This window comes from Ursus americanus, chromosome 26 (assembly GCF_024610735.1).
Source record: "Ursus americanus isolate L20-20 chromosome 26, mUrsAme1.1.p, whole genome shotgun sequence".
NCBI lineage: Eukaryota > Metazoa > Chordata > Mammalia > Carnivora > Ursidae > Ursus > Ursus americanus.
Window position 1 is genome coordinate 3,900,851 of NC_142152.1, and position 18,868 is coordinate 3,919,718.

General features: G+C 42.6%; 1 protein-coding gene across 1 annotated transcript in view; it reads right to left on the minus strand.

Moving 5' to 3' along the window:
- The window catches only part of CGRRF1 (cell growth regulator with ring finger domain 1), a 36,514-nt gene extending 26,215 nt beyond the window's left edge, over positions 1-10,299 (minus strand). The window contains exon 1 of the mRNA XM_045810438.2: positions 10,088-10,299. Coding sequence (XP_045666394.1) covers positions 10,088-10,191 — 104 coding nt within the window. The 5' untranslated portion in view covers positions 10,192-10,299. The remainder of the gene's footprint in view (positions 1-10,087) is intronic.
- Between the last annotated feature and the right edge of the window lie 8,569 nt (positions 10,300-18,868).

The following is an 18,868-nucleotide window of genomic DNA, read 5'->3' on the forward strand; positions in this document are numbered from 1 at the left end:
TTCATCATATTAACAGAATAAGAAAGAAAAACCATAAGATCATCTCAATACATGCAGAAAAAGCACTTGCTAAAATCCAATGTCTAGTCCTGATAAAAACCGTAAGCAAACTAGGAATGTAAAGGAACTTAACCTGATAAAGGACAGCAATAAATATGCAGAGCTAACAACTTTCTTAATGAAAAACTGCTTTCCTCCTAAAATCAGGAACAAGACACTTAATAGCTACGTGTCCTTAAGCAATCGCTCAACCTCTGTGTTACTGGTTTCCCATCTGGGAAACCCTTTATAACAGGGCTTGGCACTACGTAAGTGCTAGCAATGATAATGCTGATGATGGAGCAGACGTAGGGGTTGACAGAAGAGCTAGAGAGAAAGAACAAATCCAGTAATTTCTCCTTTTTGAACCTCAGAATCAGTTACCCCGTGGCCTCTATGTCCACTGCCCAACATCGTCCCAGTGCCTTTTAGCGGTTAAGTCAGGAATGTGAAATGGTAGGACACAAGATATAATCTTCCCACAAGAGCTATAACACCTCCTCTTCTTTTCTTCATCCCTTGGAGTGAAAACAAAAAACAAACAAACAAACAAACAAAAAACAAAGGGAGGAAACACCATTCCATGCTATACATACTCATTCTATTTCCTGGCCCCTTCGTCATTTTAATTCTCCCTACCATCCCCTGCCCCTTTTTTTTCCTTTACCCCCACCACCTGGCTCCTTACACCCACACTCCCAGCAGTAAACACTGGAATTCAGAGCTCATTGTATTCAGTTCTACTGTAGATTCAAGCATTATATTTCAGATACTTTATCATGTTGTACCTAAAAATTTCAATTAGAGAATCTTTAAAGATGTAAGAGCCAGAAACCCAAAAAGCAGGGCTTTGGAGAAATCTCTGGAAGCAGCCTGTTGTTAAGCATGGAATTCCTTTGCAATATGCTTTATTTATTCCATGATATATCTGGTTTTAATGTAAAAAGTATTATTTCTCCAAATCTTTATATAAAATCAGTGTTGTAGGAAGATATACCATATCTGTTCTGTGGCTTTGAATACACCTCAGAATGGAACAAATAATTTGAGATGTAAAGTGTTGCTTCTTTTCAAACATGCTTATCCAAGGCTGCTTGGCCCAGCATCATATCAAGAGATGCCAAAGCACTATTATTAAAGAAATTCATCTCCTTAGATTTTTTATTTCTCCACTTCATGCTTAATCTTGGGTCTACATTTTCTAATAGCCTAAGGCCCTTGATTTGAGTCAAATATAACTTTTAAAATTGGTAATATGAATTGTGCTAAACCCTTGGCCTTTTTTTTTTTTTTTAAAGATTTTATTTATTTATTCGACAGAGATAGAGACAGCCAGCGAGAGAGGGAACATAAGCAGGGGGAGTGGGAGAGGAAGAAGCAGGCTCATAGTGGAAGAGCCTGATGTGGGGCTCGATCCCATAACGCCGGGATCACGCCCTGAGCCGAAGGCAGACGCTTAACTGCTGTGCCACCCAGGCGCCCCAACCCTTGGCCTTTTTATCCTACATAACCTTTTTACCATGAAAAATAACATACAGAAAAGTACACAAAACATTGTTCAATGAATGAGAAAGTAACTGGCCTTTGGGTTAACAACTCAAACAATATCCTCAGAAAGTCTCGTGTGTCGCCTGCCAGGCACTACCCTTTCCCTCTCCACTATCTTGACTTCAATTACTATAATTTAGTGTTCTGAATTATTATGTAAGTGGAAGGATGCTGTGCACACATTTATTTCCTATTTTACAACATTATGCTTGCAGATCCTCGGTAGCTCTACTTAGCGTGTTCTGCGGCTGGGTAGTATTCTGCTGTACAGTAAACGTGCTCTACCTTGCTTACTTGCTCTACTCTTAACGGACATTTAAGTTGTGCTCACATTTTGGCCATTATGAATAATGCCTAAACAAACATTTTCATACAAGGCACTCGGTGCCCATGCGTGTACCTGCATTTTTGTTAGGTCCACACATGCTGAGAATGGTATTTCTCGGCCATAAGGTCTGTGCTTCTCCAACTTCAGAGGATAATGCCGACAATGATTCTATGGAGTACCATCAGTTTACACTCCCACGTTGCCCTTGCGCCAAATCCTTGCCAAAACCTTATTAGCCACCTGGTAGGTATGTGGTGGCACTGGATTATGGTTTTAATTTCTATTTCTCAGATGACTGATTATTCTTATTTATAGAAATTCTTTATATGTCCTAAATACAAGCCCTTTGTTGGATATAGCTTCACCCCTCCTACATCTTGCCTTTCACATTCATAATGGTATCTTTTGATGAACAGAGTTCTTAATTTTAACAGTTATTAACCTTTTCCTTTAAGGTTAACGTTCTTGCTCTTTGGCTTTTCATTACTGACTTATCTGAATTATGTCCTGACACTGCCACGTTTCTGAATTATGATCTCAGACATTTTTGCATTCCTGTCCTCTTAAAGGACTTAGCCAAGCACGACTAGAGCAGCCAACGCTGAATCAAGGCTCTGGGTCTGTATCTGACTTCATCAGCCCTGTTACCCCAATATCCTAATGCTTTGGGGGAAACAAGGGTTGAGGGGAGGGTAGAATTCACTATATAATAGAGACATGTCGCAGTCTAACCACACCTCTTGTCCTAAGCATTACGTTTAATGTCTGAGATCATGTAAGCCGGTTTTGGGGCAGCAGACACACAGATGACTCATGTTGACCTTTCAGCCTAGTATAATCCCAAACCTTTTCACATACCTGACCCAGCATGAACTTGCTCATTTTTGCACAAAACCCCACAACTTCCAGTTTTAACCTGTTTGATGTGGACCAATATTTCTATCTTTAACATATTACTCAAAAGCCTGTATGCAGAGATGACCTGGAATAAGGTTAAAAATTGGAGACTGGTCAAACAGTAATCCATAATTGGTGCTGACAAATGGTTCTGTAAAATACTGGTAAACAAACCCAGTGACGTGTCTCTGGCCACCATCCCAATATCTGGGCTTTTCCACATTTTTAATCAAAAACTAGAATAAAGACATTGATGCCCTATGTATCACATCATGGCTGATATGACAATACAAGAAATAATAAAATAGTAAAAGGGAAAACTGACACATTTTCTTTTCAATCAAATTTCATCTTTATCTTTTTCGACTCAAAGTCATGTTGGCAACTGTTAGTAATGGAATACCAACTAAATAAATGTTTCTAAACATTCATTATTTTCTTTTATATAAACTTCGTCCCCCCCTTTTTCCATAAAGATAATTTTCCATTCTCTTTTAGTGTTACAATTTAATTCTTATTCCTCCTGGATTTTTCTATAATTCTGGTTTTTCCCATTTCTTTCTCTTTTTTTAAAATATTTTTGTTTATTTATTTGACATAGAGAAAGAGTGAGCATGTGCGCACAAGCAGGGGGAGCAGCAGGCAGAGGGAAAAGCAGACTCCCCGCCAAGCGGTGAGCCCAATGCAGGGCTCAATCCCAGGGTCCTGGGACCATGACCTAAGCAGAAGGCAGATGCCCAACCAACTGAGCCACCCAGACACCTCTGGTTTTTCCCATTTCTAAATTGTTTGTTACACCTGTTCATAATGTTTAAACTTCTAGCACAGCAATAATCTGTGGACTTCCAATTCTGACCACATTTTTCTTATTGCCTCTATGTCTTACCCTGCACACACTTTCAAAGCTTCTAATCAGAGGCCGAATTGGTAGACTGGACCTCCTTTCCTTGTGTTTGGAGTCTCATGGAGCTCCTCCTGAATAAAGGTTACTTTGAAGCTAAAATTTTAGGCTCAGCAGTAAAGAATTTTTATTACCCCTTCAACCTTGAGTTCTCAAGCCAATCATAAAACAGACATGCAATTGTTAATTTGGGGGGCCTTCTCTTCAGGGTGATCTCCCAAAGACAGTCTCACACAGCTTGCTGGATTCTGACACTGGATCAGGATATAATAACCATCCACGGGGAAACCCTTGGTAGGGGAGGATTGTCTGAGGGAACTGCTGTGCTAATGATATGACTTTGGGAAAATGAATCAGTCTCTAAAATTCTGTGCCTTTACTTGTAAAATGAGGGGTTCAAATAAGTGACCTTAAGGCCCTACAAAGGTTTGAAATGTCATTTCTAACAGCTTTGTGTTTCCTTCTAGATTGTTCTACAAACATTCTTGCCAGTGCAAGTGTCAAGTATCGTGCACCCTAAGCAACACAAACTAAAGTCATATTCTTTTCCTAGGGAGGAACGTGTACCTCGTCACCAACCTCATCACACACACAAGCTACCGCATTCAACAACTGAGATGAGAAACAGTCGAGGTCAGCCTATCAGGCAGAGTTGGCAGGAAGCCACATCTGTTCTTTAAACATCAAGAATTTAATACTAATATAAAGAACTGTTAGTCAAGTACTGAAGACTGAAAATGCAAGAAGGGGACATTGAGGGGTCGTGGCACAAAGCAGTTATCACTCCTCAGGTTGGAGAAACAAAGGGAAGAGTGGGATTATTACGATTTAGAAGCTTGGATAAGGGAACCCCCAGAGCTGGCATGCAGACCTTTGTGGTCGGAGAGCTGGCCAGCTGGCGCTGGTATCTCTGAAGGAGTGCGATAAGGCTGTTCTAGGTCTGAGGGGAAATCGTCAACTAAATAAACTGCTGCTACTGGGGCCAACTGCCACTGCCAGGGCAAAGGTCAGTGCTGCAGGAATGCAGACCAGGAAAAGGAAGCAAACTGTTAAGAGGAAGTTCCTTCCTCCTCCTCCAGCCTTCCAGTCTCTTTCTAGCGTCTTCTATTGGCAGATTCTAATAAGGAGCAGACAAGAGAAAAGTGCAAAGTCCCAGCCCCAGTATTACCAAGCAGAGTATAGAAGAGCATGTTTGCTTCTGAGACACAACAGCCTTTGAGAAAGATCTGGAGGATGATGTATAGTATGTCCTTGTGGCAGCACTGACGGATACAGGGTCCTTCCTCTAGGGGGCCTGACCTCCCCTTTATTTTATTTATTTATTTATTTATTTATTTATTTATTTATTTATTTATTTATTTTTAGAGATTTTATTTATTTATTTATTCAACAGAGATAGAGACAGCCAGCGAGAGAGGGAACACAAGCAGGGGGAGTGGGAGAGGAAGAAGCAGGCTCATAGCGGAGGAGCCTGATGTGGGGCTCGATCCCAGAACGCCGGGATCATGCCCTGAGCTGAAGGCAGACGCTTAACCGCTGTGCCACCCAGGTGCCCCCCGACCTCCCCTTTAATCAGACGCTCCAGGTCTTTGGATTGGCTTATATCTGTAAACTGGGTGAAAGGTGTAACTCTCCATTGTGATGACTCAAGTCAGGCTTCTGCCTCCAGACATGGAGTTTTTCCTTCTATGTAGATCACGTAGCATTTAGTAGGCTGCCCATCTATTTTATTCCTAGAGACACTGTAATCCATCAGCCACCACCAAAACTCCGTGTGAGCCAAAACATCATCTGCTTTGTCCTCCAATGCCCATTAGGAACACATGTCCACCTCAACTCCTGTGAGGTGCCACTGGACCTCAAGTCAGGAGCTCCCACCAGCATAAACAGCCTACAGAGAACAGAGATTTTCAAGGATACGAGTCTCCTCTCAGCAATTTATTTCTCAGTGCCTTTGTGAAAAGTGTGTCTTCCTTGCAGTCTTAAAGGATGCAGTTGGTGGGTGGGTGTGCAGGTTGCACATAATAAATCCAGTCCAATATTCCAATCTTTCTAAGCCTTCAGATTCCTTCCTCATTATGCCAGGAAAGTTCTAGCACTTTAACCTTATTACATATAGGCCACCACTGAGACCAAGTTTTAGTCAACCAAATCTGAGTTAATACTTCAGATTCAGAATTTCTTGAGAACACACCCAGATCAATAAATTTTATCTGGGGCACCTAGGTGGCTCAGTTGGTTAAGCATCTGATTCTTGATCTCAGCTCAGGTCTTGGTCTCAGGGGCTTGGGCTCCACACTGAATGTGGAGCCTAGTAAAAAATAAATAAATAAAATAAAAATTAAATACATTTTAACTGATTTAGTATTACAGTTTATCCTTTCTGGCCTAACCTATTTACACTCCATTCTTATAGATACTGCTCCTTCCCAATGATACAAATTAGCAAAATTTTGCAAATCTTTTAGAGGCTAGGCTCTTTCCAACCAGGTTGGATTCTGTCCCTGTCCTCTGGAGCATGAAGAGATCTGGGCCTCATAGCAAAGGTTATAGATATAGGTCTTGAGCACAGACATCCTTTGCAAAGCAATTACTCTACGAAAGGTTATTACAGGACCTTCAAGCAAAGGAGGGCCAGTTTTCCTGGACATGGAAAGCAAAGCAGGCTGCTTCCGTGAACAAGGGAGAGTCAGAATGACCAGGGTTTTAAGCCTCTCAGTTTTATCCAAATCATTTAGATATTCCCATTCCAAGTCTTAAGACTCTGGTTCTTTCCACTCAGTGTCCTAAATGAGACATCAACAAGGCTGTGTAGTTCTATTACCAGCACAATTAAAACTGTGTTCAATGTTTAGTTCTGTGGCTACATGAAGTAAAGTGCTTTAGAACTCAGAACCTCTCTGATTCTCTAGGAGTTGACCTGAGTGTTTTAAGATCTTAGCTTATCATTTTCTTTCTAAGGGCTCCAGTGATCTCAGAAGCAACCATCCCACCATCCCTCAGTCTTTACAGTCAAAAAGTGCTTTAGCCACTAGGTTCCCCAAACACTTCAGAAATCATTTTATCACGATCAATCAAAGGTAGTAATCTGATGAATCATGATGCCAATACATGCCATGGGGACCTTATATGCTGTTGGCAAGGAGCTGATGATGTGACCAAAGCAACCCATGAAGACCATCTTTGAGAGTTTCTCCCCGGGGATCCCAACTGTAGTAACAATTTCTTTATTAATACCTTTTATAAGTCCAATCAGGAGACCTAAACCACACTGGTTATTTTAACAGAGGGAATTTAATATGAGTAATTGTTAACCATATGCTGAAGAACTGAATAAGCTAAAGGGGGACAGTGAGTATCACAGAAGTACTACCAGGAGGAAGCAGCTATCACTCTAAAACAGGAATAAAGAGAATTACTACAGCTGAGAAATTTGGAGGAAGGACTGCCATGGAACTGGGACTCAGATCTGAGGGAAGGGTATTGATATCTTTGAAGGGGTGCAATAGGTTGATTCTAAGAGAGTGGAAAACTACAAACTGGAAAAACTGGGGCCAACTGTTAATGCCAGAGTGAGGCACTATCACTGTGGCGAGACAGACAAGAAAAGAATCACACAGGAAGCAGCAAGCCCTTTTGTCCTCTCCCCTTCTACTCTTCCTCCCCTGCTGGCAAAGCCTGCTGGGCAGCCAGCTAGCAAAGAAGAAATATAGTTTAGGATTCTGCCCCAGATTCACAAAACAGAATCTAAAGGGGTGCTATGAAGCTGAAGGACAATAGCTTAATAACCGGTAGTCAAGAGGAAGCAGGGAGCAGCTGTGGAGTCCGGGTTCCCGATCATTTGAAACTGTTAAAGGATGTATGGCATTTTGGTTTCCTTTCTGCACAGTGCCTGGCAAATAGCAAGAGCTTAGTAAATGTGAGCTATCAGAGCTCACAAAACCACCAAGAGTTAAAGAGAAAAGCCGTATTTTAGTGGCGTGATTCTTTGCTACTGCTATTGGGCTTCCAATATTCAGATGTTCCTGTTCTTTTTCCACTCCCACACAGTGCAAGCAGACAAGGAGAACAGTAGAAAGAAGCAGTGGGAAAGAAAATTAGAGCAGTACTGAGATAATGGCGAAGACACAAAACCAATAGGGATTATATTTTGGGAGGTTAAAAAAATGACACAGGTGAAAAGTGGATTCATGGGTTTACCTTCTGTCTAGGGTACTATTAGAAAGTTGCTTTTATGAGATCTAAACAGTTTTCTTTGTTTCTACTCAATGTATCTGTTGCCTTGACTTAGGTTAGCAAATAAACACTAGTAAAAAGTTGGACAAAGCTAACCCAGCTAAAGAGAATGGCTGGGTTAGGTTCAAGATAACTAGTTAGGCCCAAATCAGAATGAACGTGATTGGCACTTACACGGTCTTGGGGCCTCAGCAATGTTTAGCCCAGACTTCCAAAAATTCTACAGTTATCTGGCCTTCCACCCTTCCAAAGTCATACCCAAATGGAGTGGTTAGGCAATCATTCAGTTTTCAAAAACAAGTGTTAAAGTTGGCAGAGCCAGAAACTGAATCTAGGTCTGTCTGACTCCAAAGTCTGTCTCTTAACCACTACAAACATGAGGTTCCTGACTACCCTTACCCACAGATGTGGCCATCATTATCCATCTGGTCCTCACTCATTCTCCTCTTCCCAATACTACAGATAGATATCTAAGATATCTAATTAGCTGGACCACAGAAAATTAAAATTAAGGATATAACAGAATGATCAACTAGTTACCTATTTTTGTTAATGGAGGAAAATTACATTTCTCTAAGAGAATAACACTAACATTATAGTCATTAAGAAATCCTGTGTTAAGGAGCGCCTGGGAGCTCAGTTGTTAAGCGTCTACCTTCAGCTTGGGTCGTGATCTCAGGGTCCTGGGATGGAGCCCTACATTGGGATCCCTGCTCAGTGGGGAGCCTGCTTCTCCCTCTCCCCCCCACCCCCGCTGGTGTTCCCTCTCTCGCTGTGTCTCTCTCTGTCCAATAAATAAATAAAATCTTTAGAAAGAAAGAAAGAAAGAAAGAAAGAAAGAAAGAAAGAAAGAAAGAAAGAAAGAAAAAATCCTGTGTTAAGACTTTATTCAACTAGGCAACCAAGTTGCAAATTCCAATTACAAACTTTCTTGAAATGAACAAAAAATAGCAATAAAATTTGATAGGTCAATAATAACAAATTGCATAAGATTGGTCTTAGTCCTCTCCCACCCACAAACAAGGAATTTTGTGCTCTAGAACTGCCCCGGTGAGGGGCAGTATGGAAATATTAAGACTGGGCTTAGTTTCTAAAGATGACATATAGTTTCAGAAATTAACAAGGGCTTGTTTCCTTTCTGTAAAGTAATCCTATATACGTGATCAAAGCATATTTTTAGATTCGTTTTACACAGGCTGATCTATTCACTCACACGTTTCCTCTGTACTTCTGCTCATGTTGTATCCCTGAAATGCCTTCTATTCTCTACCATACACACTTAACTTCATTTATATCTCAAAATACTTATTCTTCAAAATCCAGTTCATGTATGTCTCCTCAATGGATGAATTAGTAAGATGGTTTCCACTAGCCCTATTTATAAGACTTCTCTAAACATGATACAATGGCATCTCCTCAAGAGAGAAATTTTAGAATCTCTGAGCTAGAAGAATTGCTCAGGGATTATCTAACAGTCTATTCTCCCTGTCTCCAATGGGTAAACTGCCCCTACCCGTTAATGTAACTTATCTCAAAGGTCTTTTCCAGCTCTAAAATTATGACTTTGTGGTTCTACCGACTAAACATTACTTCAAAAGGCGTGGAATGTATCTAGAAACCATTACATTCGCAAACGGTAACGGAGTTCAGTTATAAGTTACGCTGAAAGATCTGAGGCCAAGTGCTCAGTTCTGGTGAGATTAAGAATCAACTGTGTTTACTGTCCACGTCTGTGCACTGTACCGCAGGTGACTGATTCACTCTGGGCACACAGCAGGCCCCGATCCGGGACAGAAGCCTGCTGGTCAAACACTCTATCCCAACACTGAGACCAGGCCCTCACCGACCGCTTTATCTCTTAGAAACAAAGGTGGTATTATACCTCGATCCGGCACCACCCCCAGATACCCGCAGCGACGGGGACTGCAGTGAGGCAAAGCAGTGATGCAGGTGCACAGCGCACCTTGTTTTGCTCCCGGAGCCAGTCGGAGTTCGAGGCACCAGCTCCCCCACAGCCCCAGGCGCCCCAGCTCCGCAACCCCCCGGCTCCAATGCCCCCCCCCCTCCGCTGCTCTCCGCGACCACACTGCCCCAGCGGTCCGCCCCTACTCCCTTGTTTCTAACCGTGGGGCACTTACCATCCCAATACCAGGCCGGTGGTCACGATGAAGCAGGTAAAGACCACCGCTATGTAGAAAAGCGGCGAATATTCATACAGTGTTACCAGAAACACCGCAGCCATCGGGATGTCCTAAACTGAGCCGAGCTTCAGCCGCCCAGCCCAACCCACCCGGCCGGGGTAAAAGCCACTACGGAGCCTCGTAGCTGACAAACTTTGTGGATACGCACTCGGCCGGGGTTCTAAGGCTAGACGTCGGGGCAACATCGCCGGCTGCGGGAGCCAGAGTGCCAATCACGACGTCGCCTGCAGGGCTCGCCCCGCCCCTCCTGCCCCCGTCCCGAGGTATTGGCTTCGCAGAGGGGCGGTGCCCTGACTGGACTCACGGGATTGGTACCCAGAGAGCGTCTGTCTGTCCTAGCGGTCAAGGCTTTTCTGCGGCAAATTCTAAATACGCGTCGCGGCCAAATCTGTCCAAGGCTCAGGTAAGGTTTTCTGATGACACAGAGAGGAGGCACAGTCCGAAATCCACGTCACAGAGTCTAAATCCCGCATCTTGGATCCGCGGCAAATTTGAGAGGAGAAGAGCCGGCATCTTGGGTTCTACAAAGTGAAGTAACCCCGCACCTGCTCCTTTTATCAAGAAAAGTTACAGTTAGAGACTACGAAAGACCTTAAGGAGGCTCACGAGTACTTTATACGAGCCTTGTCGGCCTTCTCAAGTTAGGTTTAATGATAGAGGACAATTAGCATTGCGTATCAAGATTCTCATAGAAGTAAATCGACTGCCTCCCTCTCCCCTTCCTTTCCTCCCTCTCCTCCCCCCCACCTCCCTCAAATTAGAATTAGATATTTGAACTTCTTTGTATTCATTTTTGCTTTAATAATAATTTAAGTATATATATATGTGTGTGTATATATATATGTATATATTTAGCGTAGCAGAAGCCTTTAAATAAAGGAGCGAAATGCGCATCCCCTCTCCTCATCTCCGTTCAGCCAGCTCCATCAAGGTAGTCTCCCTGGAAGTCTCTCACACCTCCGCTGACAGCTAATCGGTTTGCCTTTAGCCCTTGGCCACACCCAGTTACCACAGAGACAGGGAAATGTAGTCTTTTATTCCGAGCAGCAACACCCCCTGCTACAAATCAGGGTTTTGTTACCAGGCAAGAAAGGAACAGAGGACCGTGGGATAGATAACTAGTAGCCCCTCCACACTCCCAAATCACTAGTAAAATTAATGCTGGAGAAAGACGAGCTAAATTTGTTCTATGGCTTCACAGATCTCTTGTCAAATGACCATGTGTTGTGTACTCTCTGAAGTAGTGCTGTGTAAGCAGCTTGGTTCACCAGCATAATTTTTTAACAACTACATATATGATTTGTGAAAGTATATAGTTTATTTATTGTTGGACAATTTTTTTTTATAAACGACACTACAATGAACATTCTTTTTTTTTAAAGATTTTATTTATTTATTTATTTATTTATTTATTTATTTATTTATTTATTTATTTTATTTGACAGAGAGAGAGACAGCCAGCGAGAGAGGGAACACAGGCAGGGGGAGTGGGAGAGGAAGAGGCAGGCTCCCAGCGGAGGACCCTGGTGTGGGGCTCGATCCCAGGACTCTGGGATCACGCCCTGAGCCGAAGGCAGAGCCTTAATGACTGAGCCACACAGGCGCCCCTACAATGAACATTCTTAAAGTTAAATCATTTCCTTAGGTGAAGTCCTAGATGTGGAACTTTTAGTTCAAAAAGTACGTACATTTTAAGCCTTTAGGAAAACAATGCTGTCCAGAAATATTGTACTGATTTATGCTCACACCCTTTCATCCTCAGTTTTGCAATCATTTGATATTGTCACTTAAAAAGCTTGGCCAATCGGAAAGGCAATTTTATTGCAGTAAACAATAAAGAGTTTTCATAATGAAAACAGGGAGTTCCAAGTTAAAGTGGCATATAAAACATATGCCTATAATTTTGTTCTCTCCCCACACTCCACTAAAACTACAGTAAAGGGATGTAAAAAATAAATCAACAAAAACAAGAACAGGAAATAAAATAACAGCAGCGCCTACTGGAAGATGGAAAACAGCCAAACAAGGATAATTCACTAACAAGCCCATGAAAGTCAAATCCCCAACCAGCAGTGGAGAAAACTGACTCAACTTGATTCACACTGAAGAATTCTCAAAAAGAACAGGAACTAACACAAATTTAATTCAAGCCTTTATTTCCCATTCAGATATCTGCTACAGCCATTTCAACTTGTCACTTAGCTTTCAACATTGATTCTAACACATAATACATGATACACAGTGCAGGCAAAAAATATTTTTTTAACACGTACCCTTTATTTTCAAAACACATATCTTATTTCATTCCACCACCCCAAATCTTTGATTGCCATGCTCTATATCCTTGAGAATGAAATCTTAAGTTCCTTGTCTGACATATCCACCTCTACATGATCTGACTTCCACTTACCTCTTACTTACTCATTCACAAAATGTTTGCTGAGTGTTAGATATGGGCCAGACACTGTAGAAGGCATTAGGGCTACAATAGTAAGCCAAAAATGACATATCTCTGTTCTCATGGAATCTACCATATAATGGAAAAGACAAACATTAAGCAAAGAGTCTTGAACAAAATACAAAGGTAAAATTATAATAAGTGCTATTAAAAAGAGGTACCTGAGTTATGAGGGCATATAATGGGAGAATGGTGAAACATAAGGAAGATCAGGAAAGTTTTCCCTGAAAAACAGATGATTGAGCTGAGAGCTGATGGAGAGAGATTTACCAGGCAAAGGGACAGGAGGGGAGAAAGCATTTAGGACAGAAGCTCTAGCATGTGCAAAGGCCCTGAGGTGGGAGAAATCATAGCATACCCGAGAAGATGAAAAGCCAATGTGACTAGAGCATGGAGAGTGAGGAGGAGCATGCTAGGGGATGAAAAGGAGAGATAGGTGGCCCAGGCCATGCATGAGTCTTGCTATTTTAACTACTCAACTGTGCCCTTAGAGCAATGAGAAACCACCGATGTGATTGAAAAAGGGGCATGTTATGGACTGAATTGTGTCCCCCTAAAATTCGTATGCTGAAGTTCTAATCCCCAATGTGACTGTATTTGGAGATGGAGCCTTTAAGGCAGTAATTAAGGTTAGGTGAAGTCATAGGGTAGGATGCTAATTCAATAGGACTAGTGTCCTTATTTTTAAAAAAAGAGAGAGAAAGAGACACCAGAGATCACTCTCTCTGTGCAGGTGTATATAGAGAAAAGTCCATGTGGGACACAGTGAGAAGGCAGCTGTCTGCTAACCAAGGAGAGGGTTCTCTCCAGAAAGCCTGCTGGAATCTTGATCTTGGACTTCTCACCTCAAGGACTGTGAAAAAACTAATTTCTTTTGTTTTAGCCATTTGGTCTGTGGTGTTCTATTATGGTAGCTAGGGAGACTAATACAGGGAGTGACATTCCGTTTGGATTTTCAATTAGGCTATTGTCTAGAAAACTTTTTGGAAGGAGGCCGGGATGGATATAAGTAAATATGGGGATATCAATCCACAGATTCTTCAAAAAGTCCAGGCAAGAAGTACTGGTAACTCTGATGAGGATAGTGATGAGGGCTTGCAGTGAAGTGAATTATTTGTTAGAAATTATTGCATTTGTAATTCATTTGAGATAGAGATGTAGTTCTCTTTTAGGCAAAAGTCTAGAGGTAGGTCAATGTAGGACTGATATGGTGCTCCACAGTGCAAGGGACCCAGGCTTCTATTTTGCTCCACGTGTGTAACCCCCATTCCTAAGGTCGCCTCATGGTTCAAAATGCTTGTTGCAGCTCCAGCCATCATTTCCATATTCTTGCTAGCAGAAAGGAGGAAAGAGAGGGAGAATGAGACAGTACATCAGTTTAAGGAAACCGTAAGGATGCACCACTCATTCCATTGGCCACAACTCAGCCTCATGTCCACCTTTAACTGCAAGGAAGGTTGGAAAATACAGTCTTTGTTCAGGGCAGCCACCTCTGCTGTTGAACACTGTTGCTCCTGTTCAAGGTGGTGCAGAGCCAAATGCAAATCCTCTCTCTCTCTCTTTTTAGGGAGAGAGAGGGAGATAGGGGGGTAGGAGTGGCAGAGGGAGAGAGAGAATCTTAAGCAGGCTCCATGCCCCAGCGAGGAGCTGGACAATGATGCAGGGCTCTTATCTTACAACCCTGAGATCATGACCAGAGCCTAAATCAAGAGTTGGTTGCTTAACTGACTGGGCCCCCAGGTGCCCCGCCTTTCCTTCTCCCCCCCACTTCTTCTTCAAGATTTTATTTATTTATTTGACACAGAGAGAGGCAGCGAGAGAGGGAACACAAGCAAGGAGAGTAGGAGAGGGAGAAGCAGGCTTCCCGCTGAGCAGGGAGCCTGCTGCGGGGCTGGGGCTCCATCCCAGAATGCTGGGATCATGACCTGAGCCATAAAGACTGAGCCACCCAGGCACCCCCTTTCCTTCTTTCTTAAAGAGAAAGTGGACTACCAATTTCGGTCTCTTTAGCTTCTCGACTACCATACCTGTTTGGACGCTTTACTCCAATCCCTTCCAGCTCCCACCCCTTCCCATTCTGAGACTGCAGCCTGAAGGGGAAACCAGAACCTCAGTACAATGTGGCCTGCTATACTTAGTCGAGCCCCTCCTTCTTGCCACGCTCCAGCACACTGGGAGGGAAAGACTTCCCCTCCTTCCCACTCAGCAGATACAGGCCTTCTGTACTGGCCTCGGTTTCCTCTACTACATGGCATAGACTAAATGCCACTTTTAATTTTGCCATGGTCTGGATTTTGAAATGTAATAGAGCTTGAAAACTTCATAAAACCTTTCTCGGTGGTATCTGCCTTTTTCTAGATTACTGTGTATCTGGGGATTCAAAAATCCTATTTTGGTAGTCAAAAGCTGCTCGCTTTTTTCTGCATTCCTAACATCACAGTTCTATTTATCCTTTGAGGCTTATATATGCTTCTGACTAACCAAGGAGAAGGTCTTATAAGAGAAATGCAAGCAAATATTAACTTGTTTTTAAGAAATTATTATCTGCATTATATAATTTTCTTGGAGCTGTTAACCCTTTCATTTTATATGGTCTCTCTATAGCCTACATTATTTCTTGGAAGGGCAAATTTATGTCTATTTGAAGACACCAGTAGGAATGTAATAAACATCATAACTCTGAGTTTCAAACTTTGAGACAACTTTTGCCCAACAGAACTGAATGAATGTGCAATTGGGTATGATCCCATTGATGACAGGAGTCGTGGAAAATCTTGTATGTAGTACCTTGGCAGAACCTGACTCCTAGTAGCCCGTTGAACTTCCAAGTCCCTCTAGTAAAAACCTCTCATGGTCTTAGCTGTTGGGCTGCTGTCATCTATATATACCGTGTGGCAGGAGGCTACCTGAAGCTCACTCCAACTGAGCTGACGCTGATCATTTATGTGGTACATGGTCTGTGGCCCAAAGCTTAGGACATTCATCTAGAACAGTGGTTCTCAACTGGGGTTGATTTCCCACCTCTGTGCCCTGGCAACATTTGACAATGTCTGGACACGTTTTGGTTCCCAATGTGGGAGGTGCTACTGGCCTCTAGCGCACCGCCCCCCTCTGTGGCCCTGCATGGCATTTGGTATTCTGCTGAACACCCTACAACGCACAGCACAGTGCGCCCACAACAAAGAATTATTTAACTCCAAATGTCGGTATTGCTGAAGCTGAGAAACCCTGATACAGAAGATTCTTTTGGTTCTGGGCACTTCTCACCAAATCACTGTTTCCCTGTTGGTCCTGGATTACCACAATAGTCTCCTAAATGGCTTTCTTGTTTCTCTCTCTCCCATAGTGTATTCTTTTTAAATTTGTTTTACTTTTTTAAAATTTAATTTTTCATTTACATGCACTAAAAATCATTACATCTCATGTACAGTTCTATGAGTTTTAACAAATGTGTGGAAGCCATAGAATATTAGCACCATCAAGATACAGAATAGTAGCTCAAATTTCCAAGTCTTTATTGTGGTTTTTTGTTCTGTCCCTCACAGGAGCCACGCTGGAGTTAGTCTGAGTCTTGGCAACGTATTTTATATTGTAGGTAAGTTCTCATAGTCTTTGCTATGCTTCTGTGGGTGTGTTCTGCCCATATGGAGCTAGGGTGTGTGTGCTGTGTCAGTTTCAAACTCTGCTCTTCAGGAATTCCCTTACACCCCTGGACTCCCTCTCCCTGTTCTTCTGGTCTGAAAGATGGGGCTCTCCATTCTACACTGTTGTGCAGTTCTGTGTGACTGAGCCTATCCTTCAGGTGAGATAGCAAGAGAAAAGGAAGAAAAAAAAGTAACTGGCATACCTCCTTCACTCTATGCACAACAGGGCTGCTTTCCAAATTCCTCATAGAAAGATAGCTTTTCTCTCAGGTTTTAGGTGCCTGTGCTCCTGCCCTGCTGAGACAGAGCTAACAATTGTGGTGGATGGTGTTGCCCTTGGGGCAGGGCGAGGAGAGAATAAAGGGGGAAGGGGGGGGCAATTCCTTCCACATTCTCCTGTTCCACACTCCTCCCTGATCCAGCCTGCTCTCCTGTCAGGCAGTAGAAGAGGAAAAAAGAACAAGAAAATTCACTGGTACCCTACTGGTCATTCTTCAGGTTCTACCTTCTTGTGGTGGAAGGCTAAAATTAAGGTCTCATATTATGTGCTGCCATGACATTTGGTGACATTGGGCATGACTGAAGTGCCGGCTCCCTACTCTGCTCACATGGATAAGGTCCTCTAACCCTACAACTCTCGTCATGGGGACCAGGCCCAGTCCCTGCTTATTCTTCAGTGGCAGGTTTCAGGTCCCCACCAGCCTGGGCACTACACCCGCTTTAAGCCTGCCTCACACAGCCTCTAGTTGTTCACTGGGTTCCCAAGGGCAACTCCCTGGCCCTGCATGGCATTTGGTGTCCCCCCCTCCCTGGACTGTGAGTATATATGACTAAAAAACTGCTATCAGTTTCATCTGTCTAGTGTTGAGTGTTATGTGTTTGGCTCTCCCCACAACCCTAGGACAGGAATCCCTCCTTCCCAAACAGGACGAAGAGGAGGCCACCAAAATATTTCCTTCTTCAAGTCACTGGCTATTTTGTTTTATTTACTCTTTAGAGTCCTCAGGTAGTTCTGTTTATATTCTGCCCAGAGCTTTTAGTTGTAATCGGTGAGAGAGACTACGGCTTGGTTACTGTATCTTGGCTGGCTCTGGAAGTCCTTCTGTCCCTGCAGTCTAACACAACAGCAGAAGCATCTTCTTAAAAGGACGCTGAAGTCAGAATGAGCCTGCTAAAATGCGTAACAGACCGCATCATTCCCCAGCTCAATCTCTCCAACACTCCAACACTATATTTTGACTCTGTAAAAGCCAGAGTCCTTATGATCATTTACGAGGCTTAGGATCCAGCCCTCCAACCCCTCTATGACTCACCCCAGCTCATCCACTCCAGTCATTTGATTGCTTTTTTTGTCCCCTGTAACAACATGTATGCTTCTGCCTCTGGGCCTTTGCAGTGTTGTATCCTCTGTGTGAAATGTTCCTCCAGATGTGGCTAATCTCCACAGCTTCAAATCTTTGTTCAGAGATGACCTTCGTAATGAGACTAGGACTACTACCCAATTTAAAATCACAAATCCCTCACCCCTGCACTCCCAATCTCTCTTTTCGTATCCCCGCCCCCACTAATCACCTTCTAACATACAATATTGTTTACTAATTTATTATTCTTATTGTCTGTTACCTCGTCCTCCCTATTAGAATGTTAGTTCCAGGATGGTGGGGATTTTTAATCTGTTTTGGATAATGGGCCCTCAGTAAATATTTATTGGTGGAGTAAACAGGTGGGAATATATAAATAATACAAATGCACTATAGCAAGGGTGTGTTATAGAGAAAAAAAGACTTAGAAGAAATTCAGGCCAGAAAAGATTATTCTAGCTCTGATCTTCCATCAATTTTTACTTAGAATACTTCTTTACTATTGACCCTGATCTTGTCTTCATGTCAAATGCTTCCCAGGGATAAAACACATTTCAGTGACTTCAATACAGCGTAGTATTGATAGGTTCTTGACTTTTTTATACAGGTTAGTCAGGCAGAAAGTTTTGGAAAACCTTCCAGAACTTTGTGCCGCCACCCCCCCCCCAGCTCCATGAATAACCCAAGCCAGATGGCATTTCCAAACCCCATTTAAAATAGCTATAATATTTTTTTGTGTGTGTAAAACATGTTCTAAGGACTGAGTTTGAAGTTTCTGTATATAGTCTACATTAATTTTTTACTGCCCATAAAATAAAATAAATCACATTTTCACCAGTGTTCTTATCTTGTCAGTATACCCAGTCCAACCTCTCTTCTGTGTAATATAAGGCCAGCCCATTGCATTGCCAATAACACTTGGGAAACATTAAAGAAAAAAAAAATGGAATGAAAGGGGGGAAAAAACCACAATGGATTGGATTTGCCATTTATCAGGTGTGATGTCATGTAGCTTAATGTTAATTTTTTCACCTTTTCCTCCAATTCCTCCTATAGGTGGAGAGAGGAGATCAGGAAAAAGTGAGGGTTGGGGGGAGAATCTATGTTAAAGTCAAATATAAGCTCATGGACCACTAACATCATTTTCTCTTCCATCGTTTATTACATGGTACTATCGGTCAAACTTAACAGTCCCCTTCTCATAGTAAAAAGTTTTATGGGGGCAGATCACTATGAGAATGTAGTTGAGCTGTGG